Consider the following 18,601-nt stretch of genomic DNA (forward strand, 5'->3'; position numbering starts at 1 on the left):
CACGCATCAAGCTAAGAAAAACATTATCATTTATTCTGTAAAAATTGCCGTAGTTGAATTAAATAAGCATCTAAAAGGTAGATTGAGGCATGCCGAATCCAATTCTGAGGTTGGTTTTGAGATATCTGTCCAATTTTTGGAGTTATTAACGATTTCCCTATATGACCCCGATTTCCCTATTTGACCCCGTTCCCTATTTGACCCCGAGCGCTACCAACATGATTGCATATTACGTCAGTAGCAAAATACTCGCTCCTAGGCGACGGCATTGATTGTTGTTTGCGTGTTTAGCCCAATACATTTTCATTACTTAATGTCAGAGAAAAAGACGACAAGATATGTCTGGTTCAAATATCATCACTTGCGTTGATTTTCATATAATTATTTGCCATATTAAAGAATTGCTCACCATGAGTAATTTAAAGAATTAAAGAATTATAGCTTAAGCAAACTTAGATGAATATTTCTAGAAATATTTCGTTTTAACGTCAAAGAACTACAAAAAGTTGATCTTTTTACAGATAAGATATATGATACAACCCATACCTACAAATTGCAATAATATGATTCAAAATCTATGAATAGAAAAGCCTGAGCTAGACACCAGATTCTAGCAACCTGACGTCACTATGGCTCGCGTAATGGCGTATACAAGGCAGTCTTTCTGGCTCCTGAACGTCATTGAACACTCGATAGTACGTTCGTAAATTTGACTCACTTCTGGAAATTTTCCTTGTTTTATGTAAGTTTCTTCCTGTTCTATTCAAATTTCGTGGGAGGTGTTTAATAACAATGTGAGACTGACCTGAGAGTTTTCGCTTCTCTTTACATTTCAGACCAAAACCAGCCTCGTCTTTGCTGATAGTCCCGTCAACACTTTTTTGAGAAAGTGCAAGAGAGTTCAGTTTTGATATGAGTTCTCCAGGGATTTTCTCGTTAGACGAAAGGTTCGGAGAATTCGGCACACTCAACAGCACAGCCATATCCGAATTTTGAAGATTTTCAAACCCAGGGCTTGCTGGAGAGCAATTTAGGCCAGGTGGTTCAACCGGACTACCATCTCTTTCACTTGAGTCCGTCAAATATCCATTGAAAGTCTTTTTATCCATATTTTCTAATGTGAAAATACCATCTCGCCGTCTTCGTCCAAATGAAGGGACTGAATTTTTGATTTTGGCATCGGGCAACTTGCTCGGTCTTTTACTTTTAATTTTTTTCTTTTTGTGTTGATGCGAAAATGGCTCGTCAATAGAAGTAATCGTTTCCTTGCGCCTTCTGTCATTTGATAGTATTTTGTTTTCGCATTTGTCTGGAAGCACGTTGAGGTCCATCAACTTCATTGAAGCTCTCCGGCTAGAGCCTCGTGTTGAAGAACATCGTCTCGAGGCTGGATCACTTCCGGTATTATCGACTAAACAGGTTTCATTTTCTTTGATAAATAGGTCACAATCATCATTCACTGAGGATTTATCCGATTCTAAAGAGGACACTAAATTTCGGTAATTATCTTCAAGCGAGCTTTGCTCATTTGTCGCGACAATATTGTCATGTTCTGGAACATGCAGCAGTGCATTCCCAACACCCTTCGCTTTCCCAAGGCAGACTTTATGCTTTTTTACTTCATATGGTACAGGCCCATCACTGTCTGATCCCGGAAGTAATGCCGTCACAGCCTCCCTTCGGTTCCCTCTTTGGTTGCTTCTTTGCTGTCCAGAAGACGCCTGGCGGAAAGTCATCTTTGAATCTGCCAAAAAATCCCAGTCGAGACACTCTTCGCTAGAATTTACTGCATTCATAGAGGTTTCCCCTATACTTTCATCTCCAGATGATTCACTACGACTAACCTGGATTTCAGTTTCATTCTTATAGCTTATTTTTGACGAGCCTTTTCGTCTTATCGTTGGCATATTATTTCGCTTCAAACCTCTCCGGTCTCTCTCTCTGGAACTGAGGCTGAGTGGCTGCTTCAAAAGGCCCCGAATGTTGCCAGCAAGTAGTTTACGGTCTTTCGAAGGCAGCTTCAGTCTTGCACGGACATGCGCGTAATACAAGGAGAAGTTGCTACCTATGACTGATATTGGCAAAGCTACAATCAGTACTCCACAGATGGCACAAATTCCCCCAACTATCTTTCCAGCCCATGTCTCTGGAACCATGTCACCATATCCTACTGATGTCATTGTAATCAAGCACCACCAAAATGTCGCTGGAATAGAAATAAATTTCTCTGAACCGTTCATGTTCGTCTCAACGGTGTGGACTAGACTAGAGAATATCACGATTGGGATTGACAGTATGAGTAAAAGCAGGACCAACTCATAAAAACTTGCTTTCAATGTATGCAGCAATACTTGCAATCCGTAGGAAAGCTTGAAGAATCGAAATAATCTAAGCAATCGAATAATAACCAGATTGATTAGCCACGTGTCTTGGATTGAAAACAGCTTCAGATAGGAAGGAATAACAGACAGGAAATCGATCCAGTTACTCACAGACTGCGCGAAAGCCTTCCGGTCAGGGCATACCATGACGCGAATTGCAAATTCCAGAGTAAACCAGCACATGCAAAATATGTCTATTGTTGATCGCGTGTTTATCCAAGAAGACAAGTCTTTCAGTTCTGGCAACGTGTTTAGGCAGTAGACTGTGACAGACAAGACGATCATGAAACATGACAAGATTGACGTATACTAAAAAGGAATAGAGAATAGTAAAAAACAAGCATGGTTATAACAACACGAAAACTGATAAAAACGAACGATGATGCAAAAAAGCTGTTGCACGCTGCGTTAACACGATGCCGGACAACATTAGCTCCGGAGGAAAAGTTATACGGATAGGTCTTGCATATACATAAGTACTGGGCAATCAGTACTGGGCAATCGATCCGGTTAGGTTTCAAAACTTTTGATCCTTTCAGTAAGACGGTCTCAAAATGATCCGGCACCGTGTAAACGGGCTATTGTTAAATAAATATCATCTTTCTTTATTCATCAATTTCGAAAGCATTATTTTAAAACAGCTCTTACATGAAGAGTCTTACATGAGAGTCTTATATGAAATTCCTGACCAAGCCTCTGCGAACATATTTCGTTTCAAACAACAGATGGAACAAGCAGCCTAACAACGAAATTATGATGTGAAAAATTGCATGGGTTCTTAATCATGCAGCTACCGGAAATAAGTAGCTGTGGCAAGAATACGAGTTTGACACTTGTGACGCACATACTTTAAGAGATCGTCAAGGTATGAAGCTTGGAAATAAGTGAATAATTTGACATTTATAGTAAGAGGGTCTTTCTATAGCATATCATGGTTTCAAATATATTCCAAGAAGATAGCTCTTATCCAGTTGGACTAAAGTACAAGGTTTTTGCTCAGATATAGTATACATCTACGCCAACTACGTGGGAACAACGGCAACAACGGCAGTTTTTTTCATAAATTTACTAAAGATTCAATTTAAAAAAAAAAATTTAGGTCATCTTTCAGCTCATTTTACACGTTGATATTTTTGTGGGTAGTGATGAAAACGTCCAAAATAGGCCTTAATTTAGCTGCGCGGCACGTTTGTTGTCATATTCTTGAATTCTGATTGGCTAATGGAGTGTGGAGAATGTTGGTCGCTCAGCCAATCAAAGATTCGGAATCTATGCTGGGCTAAGCTCAAACACCCCCTTCGAACTTTGAGAGAAAAGGCTCAGCCCCTCCTGGCAGCTTTCTAAGGCTTTTGCATCTATAGATTTCCATCTATGAAAGAAGCTAAAGGTCGATTAAGCTGAAAAAATTTCATTTTTACTAAGCTCATCAATTCTGGCCCAAACATGTTTTTCAGCTACAATTTTCAAGTATATGCACCTATCAGATCACTCAAATCATTGAGAAAAAGTGCACGAGATATTCAGAATATGGAAGACGCGGTAGCGGTATATCATAAACAACATTAATGCTGAATTTGACTGCAGCATCCAATAGGTAAACAAGCAAAAAATTATTTTGAAAAGTCGACGGTAACATTGGAATTTCTGGATATCATTTGTTGAAGAAAGCTTAATGCAACAGAGACTCGTCCAGTTTAGTAGAATGTTTACAATTGTTCAGCTATAAACATACAGAGGTATGGTTTTGGGTTTAATTATAAAAAAGCGAGTTGAATTACATAAGAAAGGCATTGTTGATTTTGTAAGCAATGTATCTCATTAAAAATTTAGCAAGGCAAATGAACATGTGTAGGCAGCCGGTAAGTAGAGCCTGGAAAATTCAGATTAGCCAGCAGTGTTCCGGAAAACCACACAACTGCGAAAACATATTGAAATATGCATGGCAAAGAATTCCTGCAAAGAGCAGGTACATCGGACAAACGGGTTTCTTCACACGGACTTGGACGATTATTCTAATTTAGCGAAAGATGACAAACAAACAAAATGACGTAATAATACGTCTGTACAGAATAATATAGAAAGTTGAATCCGGCTAGACATCGCTTGATCAACTATGAGTGTCTGGAGTTGTGTGAAAATAAGACAACATTACTAGCTATAGAGGCTTGTCCTTCTACAGCCTTGCAAATTGCAGGCAAAGCAACTTGCGCACAAACTTGCAGTTATGAAGTCGTGAATTCTTTTAGAGTCAACTGTAATATGAATCATTGCACCGTCATGAGTACATTAGTATTCCTTGCTGTCATAATTTCATACAGCAGCGAGTTTGCTGGCGTTTAAGCATAAGTTGCCAACCATTAGCGAATTATGAGCAGCGCGGTTGCCACCGCAGTTTTACCGCAGGTTCACCGCGTTTAAAACGAACACGGGAAGAATTAACAGCAACTGTGATTTGTGGTAGTAAGGAGATTTTCAAGGATTTCTCTAGACTCAAGAAAAAACTAAATAGCCCACAGGTTGCTCAACAAGGCCATAAAATTAGGTTTTGGCGATGATTGTAAAAAATGACGTTAACAAAGTAAGACCTTTTCAGACTAAAAAGAAGTTGATACTGTGTGCAAAATTCAGACAATAGCGGCTTTTCAGTGTGTAGTAAATACGGTTTCTTTGAATCTCAAAATTTTTTACCACCAGAAATGATTGGTTTGGTGAGGAAAAGCATGAAGAAACTGGTTTTAAAGAAACACGCTCGCAACAAGAAATTTCAATACACGTCTCGAGAAACGATGACGAGAAAGAAAAATCTTCTTGTTCCTTATTGCAAGGAGGCTGATTCATTTGTCGCCATATCTAACTCCTAAAAAAATTTTATGAGTTCTGAATTAAAATGAATGATTTCAGTGCTCTTGCTTTACATGTTTATTTCAGTGTTGGAACTTTGAACAAGTTTCTGTTTATCAAAACCATTGAAATATATGCCGGAATAATCAGCAAGAACATGTGCTGCATTAAGCAAAAGGCCTTTTTTCAATTGGCCTAAGTTTAAGGCAGGCATCAGCCGGTGACAAGTCTTAGCACCACGCCGAGGAACAATGTATACAACGACTACAAAGTCTCGTGAATGGGTCGGAATATAGGATTCATAATTGGATGAGTAAAGCTGTGTACTCCTTGGATTTTAATGTTTTCATTCAACAGCAAGGATAATTATGAGAATCAGCCTCGCAAACACAGACAAGTCTTTGTTTTCTCAGTAGATTGTTTGTTCAAGTGATTGAATAGGCGCTAATAAGAAAGCCAGATGGAGGTTTTATAAACTATGAACTAATAGGACTGTTTGGAAGAACAACACCTCAAATAGGATCAATGATATTAATACGATAGGAGAAGCAGTATTCGAGTGGCAAGTAAACAATGCACAAGTCTGATTTGTAAATTAGATCTTTGATTTATTAATAAATCTGGAAAAGGCCTGAAGTGTCCTTTGCGTGAAAGCTTGCAGAAACTGCTTACTTTAAGAGACAGCATAATGTCTTAAACCACAACCATATAGCAAGGTGTATAACAAGCACCTCGAACACCTTTCGAAGATATGTCCGCATAATTTCATCGAATCCTCTCTCGGTCTCTGGTATAGGCGGACAATATAATGCTTCTTGGTCACTGAGACAAACTTCGTTTTTTCTACTTGCTGGAATTGACTTAGAAAGGGTTTCTTGGTCCACGTGACCAGACCAGAATTCATTGTGAGAAGTGATAGTAGCAACAGCAAGATCTTAATAAACGCAAATGTTGAAATAATGATATCCTCAACTATGGAGTTAGTCTCTTTGGTCATGATATTAGATACGTTGGCCTAGAGAGGTTACAAAGATATGAAATTCATCATTCTCAAATGTAATTTTAAACAATTGGCTACAATACCGGACAAAATTGTTGAGACAAAATGCAATTTTTGCAATTTTCTACTCTTCTTTGCCCATGGAAATTTGAATCTCCCCATTCCCCCCGAAGCAATGTTGGATTTGTAGTTCCTTCATTTCTCCTAAAAAATCATGCATTCAACATTTAATTGGGGGAGGGGGAAAGTTATTTTCCAAAGGAAAATCAAATTTCCTTGAAAAGTCTCAACTATTTTTGCCCGGGAATGTAGCATATGGCAAATATCAAAAGAGTCCGAATTTCTTTTAAGTATATTGAAAATAAGCTCTATCAGACAACAGTCGAAGCTTAAAAACAAAATGCTGAAGCGACTTTGCATATGGGTTGAAAGAACGCGAAGGAAATGACATGCATTGTCTTCCCCACTATCAGATCATCTACGTAAAGATGACCAAAGAGACCCGAAATGAATATGTCAATGAGGAGCATCTTATACGTATTCTGTGAATCGTTTCATTTTGAAAATCTTTCAAAAGGCAATTCAATTTAAAAAAAACTAAATATTCTTAGAAGCCTCTAGAATAAAATACCACCAAAGAAAACAATATGCTAGATTTCAAGCCGACAGACTTAAGCTTCAAGTTTAATTGATATTTGTAGCGAAAACAAGGACAAGATCAGCACGAAACATCAGAGAACAATCAACAGCAACAAGAGCTTTCAATTCCTAATAGGTTAGCACCACGATACATTGAGTTTTGTGCTTTGAAAGCTCGCTGAATTGTATTCGTGGGTTGCAGACATTCATTTTAGGTTGGTAAAATATTTACACCATCTCGAAACGCCAAACTGGAATAGAAAGTTCAGCTACCAAAACACTGTAGCTTTAGTAAACCAGTTCGTAGCTTCCCTTCCACAAGAGAAGTCCAATGCTGAGTTTTCAGGAAAATTAACATAAACAAGATTTCTTTCAATAATTAAAGGCCATACACGACTTATGGAATAAGATTATAATTACGAATGTATATCATCTAAATCACACTAAAGCAAAATAAATAATTGCTTCGAAAAAGTTAAGATGAGTTTATAGACAAATGAAAAGCTGGTTAGAGGTATTCGAGACAAAATTTCGGTGGAGGAATGCACGGAGAAGTATTAATAATAGACGAGAGCAGGTATGGAAAGGCGAAGACGAACTTTTGTGCGGAAGAAAAAAATCAACAAGCTGGTCTTTTTTTCATTCACACACCGATACGGCAATATTTGCTCAGCATTGAAAAATGTTTGCATAGAGATAAGGCAGAATAAATGGGAGCCAATTACATAACAACGCGGGCAAACAAAAAATACAGATGAAACAAGTATGTCGGTAAATAAAAGGGTTATTCTGAGACATTCAGCGAGATACCAACGAAGATCTAGCGTGTTTTCAGCTTGGAATCCATGGCTAAAGTACACTTACGCAGAGACCTGCATCAGTAAAATTGTATCAATAAGAATGTCCATCTTTTGAAGCATCTTGAAGGTTTTATGACACGAGGGACTGTAAAAATCATTTATAAGTTATCATTTTACTAGTATTTGAAAAACACTTCCTGGGCGTGATCGCATCATACCATTGCAAGGTTTCTATTCATAAGGCATTCATATCATTCAGAAATAATTGTTAAATGAAAGGCGGCAGGTAAGAGCCTTGTGTGACAACAAAGGTTAGAATCGAGGATAGAAAGAAACGCAGCTAAGTTGGCAAAATAGGTTCGCAGATGTGGCAATTTACCACACACCAAGACAGCATAATAAACAAAACAAAAGCGTCAAAGTGTTAAATATAGACACAAAGTAGACACATATTTTAAAAATTTCTTTAGCAGACTGTAGCCAAACGTTTAACTTTCGTCTGTAAAATAGAATCTGGAAGTATTTTTTCGCAAAATTTAAAGACAACAGCAGAAAATGAGCAGAAGTAACAATTTGCTTCGACCATCAAACCGCATTGACAATCTGAGTAGAATACGAGCGCCCAGCTATATCTCCGCGAGAGCCATCCAATTTTGTTTACAGTATGATTGATCGTGAATTTTTTCGCTACCTGTCACAGATAGGCGAATGAAAACAGAACAACAAATATGTTGGTATAACGGAGCCTGCATGAGGCTACCAGCATGATTAAGCAGCTAATTTATAAAAGATAATGTGGTAAAAGCAATATATGGTGCCAAGAAGCTATAGCTGATGGCGCAATTCATTCCAAAGTAAAACACCTTGAGCTTCCCCATGGTAACAGTTTTAGGCGTGTATGTTTCGAAATACAATAACAAATTTCACGGCATTCGTTATCAGTTACAAGTTGTTTGTCGTTATAAGCAGGTATTGATAAACAGGTTAAATTGTGTCACATAATTTCCTCATTTGCACACTTTTAGCACATTCTCAATATCACGTAAGTCATGTTTTAAGAAAACAAAGAATCTGAGCCAGGCCTCAAAAGTTCTGCAATTCCCAAATATAAGAGCCACTGGAAAATTGCCAGCAACAGGAAATATAGAGAAAACTTCCCAATCGGGTGAAATGGCTAAAAAAGTTGAACTAACTTAACAAGAGCAACAAAAATAAATTGATACAAATATATCATCACTAATAAACTTTTTTGCAAAATTTGGATGCAGTGATGTGCAAGAAAATCTACAAAGGTAATAAATACTTTGTAAGGTAGGGGTAGAAAAGGGAAACTTTAAAAAAGGATTTACCTTGGCGATATTGCTAGAATGAGGCCGATCCACGATGCTCCAGATCTGGTCCATGCGCTCTCTACAGCTCAGCCCATCCCGGATGCTAAACGAGGAAAGTTTTCTTTGTTTAGCATTCCGAAGATCTTCAAAGCCAGGTCCTTCGAAGCTCTTAAGATTTACTTCGGCCTCGCGATGCTTCGTGAAACTTTCCCAGCAGCACGGCTCCATTTGCTTTTCATCTATTCCCCAGAAATTGAGCTCTTCTTCGAAAAGAGGACCGCATATATCAGTCGGCGTGTGCAGCTTGCCCGTACGGTAATAATTCAAAATATGAACAAATACCCCTGAATGTCGATCGAAAAATATTTCTTTGCGATTTTTCGGATCTGGATCAAGGCCTTCAGTTAGCCACGCCAATCGCGTATCAGGTATATTCTGTAAAGTGCTGATATACGTTTCGAAGATAACTCCACCAACGTTTATAACCAGCCTATCGGATTCGTCACCCATCGCTAGAAAGACTGTTCATTTGTGAAAATATGCACTAATATTATGTGCGAACGCGTATGCCAGCATCTACCTTTCCCTAGCTAGCCTTGCTTAAGACATAACTCATCTAGTTCCATGCGTTGTTCTGTGGTTTTTCTTATTTAATCCTGCCACTGTGGCAAAATTCGGCATATTCACATGAGAACTACGAATACTGATTTTCAGAATCTCGAGCAAACTTCTCTGTTCAACTTCAACAGACTCGGTGTGCAAGTTTCTTTCTTCGGCCAACGATCGAGCAATTAGGTAGTAAACACGGTCTTTTCTGTCAGATGACAATCAGAACTAAACAATTGGAAAGGAACAGGTGTCTTACATAATAAATGAAGGCATGATAGTACTGCTGACTTTAGTTACATTGGCAGATCTCGATCATTAACGTTTCTCTTATTTCACCAATGAATCGACCTGCTAAAATGAACTTTCATGCGGCAAACGATATTTTTCGTGCGTGCAGCAGGCACCGCTTCGATTACAACTTATATCTAATTTAAAGTAATTCAGATATGGAGTGATATTTCTGAGAAAATAGATGAAAATTAAAAAAACTTTACAGAAATAAATGATATTTGGAAAACGGTTTTGCAATGCTGCTAATTCCTCAAACAAAGACCAGGTAATGCAAAATCTACAAGATAAACCACAAAAAGCGTTATCACATAAAACGGAAACGAAATTAATAAAGAAACCCCCCCGAGTAGCTATACTTTTCCTTTGAAAACCAATGGTTTTCGGGGGGGACGGGCCCATTAAAAATCCAATTCAAATGTATGTTTGAGAAGCAAGGAGTTTCTTACAAGCCTGATAAATTTTCAGGCGCTAACTAATCTGAAAGCAATCAAACTTCAGCAAGACGCTAACCAATAAAAAGGCTACTGAATTGCCAGCAACCTATTAAAGCTAATCAAATAGAAAATTACAGACGAGATGCGGACATTGATGAAACTTCTAGCAGACACACACAAACACCAGCTACAGACCATGGGATGTTTGCCAAGAGAGTTCGTCTATAGCTAACATTAACCGATTCATTCTCTTCAATAACAAACTGAACTGGTGGTGGTTGCATGAATTGGTCGTATTGGTGGGAAAATTGACTCAGATAAAGAAAAACTTCACTGTCTAGATAATTAAAAAAAAGGGAAAACATAACCTGTTTGAATTATTAAATTTTTTCGAATTACCGAAAATTGTTCGATTAACAAGGCTGTTCGACTCATTGAAAGTTGGCCTAATCTGGGACTACTATGAAAAGAAATTTTTTGCTCGAACTAGGAAAAATTTGATTCAATGAACAGTTGAAATATCGAACAAATATCTTATGCTAATCTGGAACCAAAAAAGCCACAGTATGTTTTTAAAAAAATTTGAAGCAAGAAAAAATTACGAACAATAACAAATCTTGTTGAATATTCAGGGTCTTTATTCCCGGCAATTCCTTCGGTGCTGCCCCTAGAATGTTATACCCAAGTAAAGTAAATAAACTATGAATTGGTAATTAACGACAAAAACAGTGAAACCTCCATTGCAAACAGACGTCTCAAGAAAGGCTCTGCGTCTGCCCGGGAGATAAAAAATTTGTCTCAAAGCATCTTTCCGGCAGTTAAAATTGTGTAGCGGGCATTTATCTGCCATGGCCATTTCTCTGCAATAGCCATTTCTTTACAACAGACACAACAAAAATCGGTTAAAGATCATCGTCTTTGGCCCTAGACGCACCGGACAAGACACACTTAATCTCTATTGTTCATAGATAAAAGGGATTAAGCCTGATGGTAAACAAATGCTGATTTTTCAATGCGCCCACCCAAATTGCAACTGAACCAAATTCACTAATTCCTCAAAGGTTCCGTCGTCCTGCCCCAGACCAGGACGAGCTCTGGAAAACGGAAATGATTAGCAATTAACGCATTTTTCTGATGCCACAAAATACCCAAAGTCAAATCGTTCTTAGTTTCAAACCACATTACATTAGCCTAACAGCAAACAACCACTTCACACACGAACTGCGGCGCGCTCGAATTTCCAAGCGGAAATCTGATTATCTTTGTCAAACTTGAAAAAGTATTCTCGATTTTCCACTCTGACAAAGATGATGAGTTTTATGTCAGAAATCAGTGCGTCTAGGGCCTATCTTCAATAATCATCATCAATACACCCTATATTGCCTTCGAATTCACAATAACGTAATCAAAAACACATCAGAACGCAACGGTCACACAACAGCGCCTCTTGCTCTGGCTCCGAGATCTCTGCACGTTGATGAGATCATAAAAATGACAGCAGTAACAGAAGAGCTTTACAATAACAAGTTTGATAACGTAGGAATACATTAGCAACATATCTCTGCAACAAATACATTTTTGCAAAAGACATCTCTCTGCAATGATGACGACTTTACAGTGGACACAACTCTACTATAAGCATCTCTCTGCAACAGATAACCTTTTTGTAACATACATCCCTCTACACGGGTCCTTATGATAATTTCACTCCCACCGATGTTAGATTTTATGGAGATTACACTATGCTTTGCATTTGCTTTCTACAAAGTCATAAACAACTTTTAACAGAGATGTATGTGAATGTTCAGCTTTAACGTCATTAAACCATATTTTCGCTGTTAAAAAATCAAAGAAGGCAACTTTTTAAAGAATAAAAGAAAGAATTTAGACAATCAGTGTAAAGAAACTTATCATAAGTTAATATTAAAAAAATAAAGAAACACATGTGCTATTGGGCTCTCTGTTTAACGATGAAATTATGTTCAATGGATTCTTTATAAACCAAACATGGTCATAGGGCCTCACAAGGTTGGAGATTTGGACAGAGGTTTTAATGTCACGGACTACAGATCCAAGAATCTGAGGTTCGAGTAAAGAGAAAAATTGACAAAAGTTTCACTTCGAGTAAGGAGAGTCGCGAGCTCGCTGCATTTCAAGGCGTAGGAATCACCAGGTGTAGTCACATCGAGATGAAGTACAGGCCACTGCTCGATAAGCATAGCTTCTCAATGTCCGTGAAACTACCATCTGATGCTAAGGAGAAACAAATACAAAAGCCTGGTTAAGGTGGGCCGAGGGAACTGCAGCCTATCTCTAATTTTCATAAATACTTTAATAGATGCTGGGTTGGTGCAGTTCTTTGTAGGCTGATGCATCAAAGGGAGAATGGTGGTTTTCAAGCCACTTTCCAGCCATCTTGTCTTATATAGCCGTCTTCACTCTAAAAGAGTTCATGCCTGTAGCCCTTGGTACAGAACAGTAGCCAAAAAGCCTCGACCGCAACGCTCCTTCGCAGCAACCTCTCCACGACGTCATTAGGTACGCTGAGTCTTTGGGGAAACCAGCCATTTCCATTAGATTGATTTTGGCTTCGCACGTCGTTTATGGAGCAAAGAGATGCATTTTGCTGAAGGACTAGGCCGTATTTATGAAAATAGGTGCTAGGTTTGTTTAGATGCTCCTGGATATATTCCACGTAACCCCACAAAAGACCATTTGAAAGCCAGCAATTGCTAAACGTAAACAAATGACTTTGAAGTAAATAATGTTCTTTACTCAGTAAAATGCGCTAAAAACCACAACGTAGTTACAACATCCTGCCTTTCAGATGCAAAACCGGATCTGTTTATTCGGCGTGGTTTTCACTGACACCGAAAATGCTTTAAGAAGGAAAGGATTTTCACAAGTTTGGTAGTTAACGCATGCAGTAAGTCCAAACGTAGAGATAAGCTTAGTTTCTACCTGTTAACAACAGACCATGTCCGTTGCTATTAAACTGCTACTCTGCAGATTTACAGACATCGCTAAAGGCTTGAAATCTCAGCAAAATCGTTTTCATCAATATTAAATGAATTTCATCAATATGCAATTGGCGTGCAGTTGTTAATCTCTCAAAACTGGGCCTTTCATTCAATGTTGAAAACAGCAAGCGAAAACTTTTATTTAATTAAAGTTCAGCTCCTTTGCCTTAAAGTTCAGCCGTTACCTAACATTAACGATACCATGTTCCAAAGCTAATTCGGTATGGATCAGTTAATAAACAGAACCAATCCACTCAAAGAGGATAGAATTTCTTGTTGAGAGCCACGAGAAGCATCTTCAATTTACACTCAGGAAATTCGATTAGAACACAAAATGATTTAGCCAGTTGCGGGATTGCGTTTCAACGAAAAGTTATTAATTTTTCTTTCTAGAATTGTGTAATCTTATCACAATGACCGTCAAAACAAAAGATGGCCTGGCACAAGAGAGTTTGTTAAATATGAAACCAACAGTCAATTAAAAGCGACGATGGTCAAAACGACAAAGACTGAAGCGACAACGAGGAATACGACGAAAACGAAGACGAAAACCAGATCGACAAAGACAAAGACGATGGTTACTAGTGATGATCATGATGGAACTGGTTGGCAGATTGCATTATCAACATATTGTTTTCACGGATAATGTAAATGAGCATTTTCCATTTGAAACTAGAGTTGAAGAAAGAAACTAGAGAGAAACTGTGAATTTTCTCTCCTTCAAAAACACTTCTATATGTTGGTACTGGTTGCAAAATATACTGTGGTCAAGGATACTTAACATTAAACACTGAGCTTTAAAGCTACTTTCTTCAAACCAACAAATTTATCAGGCTTTTTTTTACCTTCTATGATACATGAAGATAAACTACGTCTTGACTTGCTTCTCATAAACAAGGACAACTGTTTTTACGTTTTATCGTAGGATTTGAAACAAAACTTATCTGAAATTCTAAAAAAAATGATAAAATCTGCCACTCTCATATCAGATTCAAAGTTTCAGGTCAAGTTAGATTCTTTTGTGAATCTTTTCGTCTATTGATTTTAAATTATTGGTAGCTCCTGCAGCTCTTTCGTCGTCGACATGCATCACTCCCAGTCTATCAAACATCAATGAAACACTATGCCATCATCAAACATATCCATTCCTAACACATGCTACGTATTTCAAAGTTTAAATCCTTTATAGCTTGATCCTTCTTTTACTACGGTTGCTGTCGCTTTATTTTGTGAAGAAAGCTAGCCAGTTACAAATTATCTATGAAATAGAGAGACTTTTTAATAGTAGGTTAAACTGAATGATAGTCGGTCAAAATTAACTGTTTTCATTATGATTGTTAGTGTTATTCCTTTGACATCTTTTGATCAACAACTCGCGTTTTTCTGCCGCCGGGATTTTTTTGTCGGTCATTTGATTTTGAAATGTCTAAAAAACAGCATCAGTTGGAATTGATGGCTTTCTTGGCAAACTAGAAGAACTAAACATTCATCAAAAAGTAAGACAATTATCTATTATCGTCAAAATCCAGCATTCAATCTCTTTAGGCCAGTACTAGTTGCAAAACAAAAATTTAATACAATGTCTATTTAATGCCAATCATGCCTGAAAAGCTATATGCAGTCAATTCTCTTTCGCTTCAACCAATTAAAATGATCACCAACAACGTGCCAAGAAACATTTTAAAATTTCACTTTTAGATATCTCAATAGCACACTTGCCACTCTAAAAAAACCTTCTACAAGGAAAAGGAAATCAAACGTCAGATTGATTTTTTGCCTTCTTCCTGAATCGTGGCTTCTTGTGGCAGCTCGCTAAGAAGTTAAACTTGGCGCCGCGATCCTGTTCTGAATGCTGATATCGCAGCCTTTTATTTACCTTTTGCAAGCACATGTGATGGTTTTAAGAGAGGCAGTCTCGTCGAAATAGCGGGAAACATTTTCTACATCTTGGAAAAGAAATCGAACTTGAAAAGGGCCTTAGTTGTAACCCGTAAGGGTAACGTGACTTGACAACATATGCCGTCCTAGTGCAAGGAGCCAGTTGTACCAGATCAGCCATTTCTAAACCATCATAATAAAAAGAGGTAATGACTGCATTAGTAGGATAATTCAATGAGAGAGTTTACATTGGAAATTCCCAGTTTGGATAAAGAATTCTCAGACCAACTCATTACAGTTCAGCCCAAACATTTTAATCCCGGCAAAGCGCATCACACCTACTTTATGAGCCCTTTAAATATTTAGGTCGACTTCTTTGATTCTTAAATGTTTTATCAAAAGCACAAAGTAGAGATTGAATCTTAGTTTCATCATATCTCATGCAAGTTTTGTAGATATCTCCTTTATCAAAAAATCATTCTGTCTAAGCTGGCCTGGCACTTAACATTTGCAAGTCAATCAGAAACACAACTAAAACATCAAGACTAAGTTTGTAAAGCTTTCCATCAGCCATCGTGACATTTTCGGCCAATCTTGTTCCTCTATTGTTGATGTTTGTAATAACATATCATTTTAGGTACCAGATAGCGCAGGAACAAGAAAAGCCTTTTCTCTTAACTTCCTTCGCTTTATCAGAATAAGTTGTTGTCTAAGTAAATAAATTTCTTTATTTAGGTTTACCATTGGTAAAATTTCAAGAGAGGCGTAAAATTGTATGATAAGAATTATTGCTGAAAACAATCAAAAAATCGATTCTAAAAGCTTGATTAAATTAATAAATATGATGAAAATTGTGTTGATATTGTTGATGTTGCTGCTGCTGTTGTCGATGTTGCTGCTGTTGTTGATGATGATAATGATCAAAGTCTATATTTTGATGATGATGTTGACCAGCTTAGCATAAAATGGTGTTGCTTCGCAATCATAGATTTACATGATCGTAGAGACACACTATATTCATTTATAATTCAAAGCTTCAAAAGAAAGGAACTGTGAAACACAAGCTTCTGATTCACACGAAAAGTCAAAACACATGCCTGATCGTTCTCGTAAAATAGATTACGAGAAACCTGGCCACACCAAAATTTTAAGCTCTCCAGACGTGAATAATAGAAAGAAAAAAAAAGTTCATTTTCTCTACAGGTATCTGTAACCAGGATGAATTTCAGAATGTGGTCAAACATTACACAGTGTTAGATCTACATCATCTTTACCCGCTTATATACCTAGCTTTATCAGAGACTGAACAAGAAGTTTCATCTTTTGAAACTTCTCGACACTGGTGTGAAAATTGAATAGAAAAGGCGCATCGGAAGGCCCGAGATCAGCTGCAAGATATCATCAAAATTTTACAGTAAGATAGTTGTGCATTGACTCAAACAGCAAGAGCCTTCTAAATCACTTTAACGCCACGTTACGGCCAGACTCCGAAAGCTGAAAGACTTGCTAGGAAGCTAATGGCCCATTGATAAGCTCAGATAAGTTCAATGTAGCAGCATCAGCCGGGATAGCAAACTAGCAGGCAGGCCCGCCAAGAACACATCTAGAGTCTAGGGCAAAAAGAAAGATGGGAACCGCGATGACGTCATTATAACTGTGATTGTTAATATTTTTGCTATTGTTAGGAATTCTGATAAAAATTTTAGGGCATCTCTCAGGTCGAGACCCAGGACACTCTGCACCCTGCTCCTTATCAGCGGGCCTGCTAGCGGGTGTCCAGGCTACATCGATAATAACCCATAAGATGCCGTTTCTCTTCATTTCTAATCAGCTTCCTATCTAATAATTGTCTTCTACCAAATCACATGAATACTGCGAATCTAGCATTTACTGCTAATCACCGCTGATCAAGCTAGAAACTGCCTTTCATTGGATTACAGGAACTGAGTAAATAAAGATTCAAGCTTTTCTTGATACAAACAAACAAACATCCAGAGAGTACTTGTGATGATGATGTCATAGAAAACACAAGAATTAAGAAAGGCAGTTTTTTGGTTACCACATGAAGTGTTAGTGAATTTAGGACTTGATGGGATTCTCACAACAAACACAAAATATAGTGCAGCCAGATAAATAATTGTCTTCATCAAACTTAAAGATCTATAATCATGTTTGTGTAATAGTTACTTGGCTTCTTCTAATTTCTTCATCCCCTACTTATTAGATTTCAAAAGATTTCAAGACAGTTGCTTTTGTGCTTCAGCACAACTTTCAGTGATTAATGGTCAGCATAAAATATTAAATCTTGCTGTGGAAGCTTGTAAACCTCGTCAATGATTGCTTAACTATTTATAATGACATCTGCCAATTATGTCTTCGGGTAGTAGTAATTCTAGTAAAATTCTAACTCTGATATAGCAGAGGTGCAAATTAAAACAGAAGGAAACGTCAAGTTTACATTACAGCAATAAAAAGCTTCATTGCAATTCCATAGCTTGGGAGCTCTAGGTAAAGAACTGAGCGATATATTTCCATTGTTGTTCTCCTCATAGGATCACGGTCCTAACCGCAAAAAATAGACAAATGCAAAGGAACCCGGCGCAATTTCCAGATCATGCTGAACAAGCTTATTCAGATTGTCCAGGTGTTCAAGAACACTTGAAAAACAACCTGGCGGTGTTTTGAGAGATTAGGTAAGGGGAGCATATTGCTGATGCTATATTCTGATTAGTTTATAAAGAAACACCGCAAAAGACAACTAGAAAACATCAAACCAAAGATGACATGATGGTAAACTATAGAAAGGCGATTTGACAAAGAACTAACTTTACATTAAAAGACATTCACAAAACGAGTGCAATATAAAGGTTTTCAAAACAGGGATCCAAAGCTGGTAGTTCGACAGTCACAAAACACAGGGCTGCAAGAGCTAAGGGCATAGACTAATTTAGACAGTGTTGCTTCTGAAAATAGAATATGAAGTTAAAAAGGCTTCTTCATGAATGCCGGTATTCTATTTGGGCTGTGACAATTCAAACATCTGCAAAAAATGGGTAAGCTTCGCATTCCCCGGTATTGGTTAGAAAAGGCTTTAGAGACGGTCTTTGAATATGGCAAGAATAGTATGGAAAGAATGGAGAGTATGGAAAGAATATAGCAAAAATTATATAAAAAGAAGTGTTTGAATGTGTTTGAATCATTTTCAAAGCATTTGCTGAAGACTGAACACTTTTCATGTAAATGGTAATAGCTTGTTTATGGAATGATGCAAAGGCAATAACACGGCCTTGAAGTTCGATGTTAGACCAAATGCACATGGACGTATGCAGGAATCTTGGACTGTAAAACACCGAATGAATAAACTTCGGCTTATTAAG

General features: G+C 37.6%; 1 protein-coding gene across 1 annotated transcript; it reads right to left on the reverse strand.

Moving 5' to 3' along the window:
• Positions 1–65: 65 nt before the first annotated feature.
• LOC135694401 (uncharacterized) lies at positions 66–10,209 on the reverse strand. The gene is made up of 2 exons (XM_065213126.2): positions 9,011–10,209; positions 66–2,690 (listed from the first exon to the last, which is right to left on the reverse strand). Exons 1-2 carry the CDS (start codon positions 9,500–9,502, stop codon positions 597–599), a joined length of 2,586 nt encoding a protein of 861 aa, XP_065069198.2. The 5' UTR covers positions 9,503–10,209; the 3' UTR covers positions 66–596.
• Positions 10,210–18,601: the final 8,392 nt, after the last annotated feature.

The sequence above is a fragment of the Rhopilema esculentum genome, chromosome 8, assembly GCF_057945365.1.
Source record: "Rhopilema esculentum isolate cy_ngs chromosome 8, ASM5794536v1, whole genome shotgun sequence".
In the NCBI taxonomy this organism is placed as follows: domain Eukaryota; kingdom Metazoa; phylum Cnidaria; class Scyphozoa; order Rhizostomeae; family Rhizostomatidae; genus Rhopilema; species Rhopilema esculentum.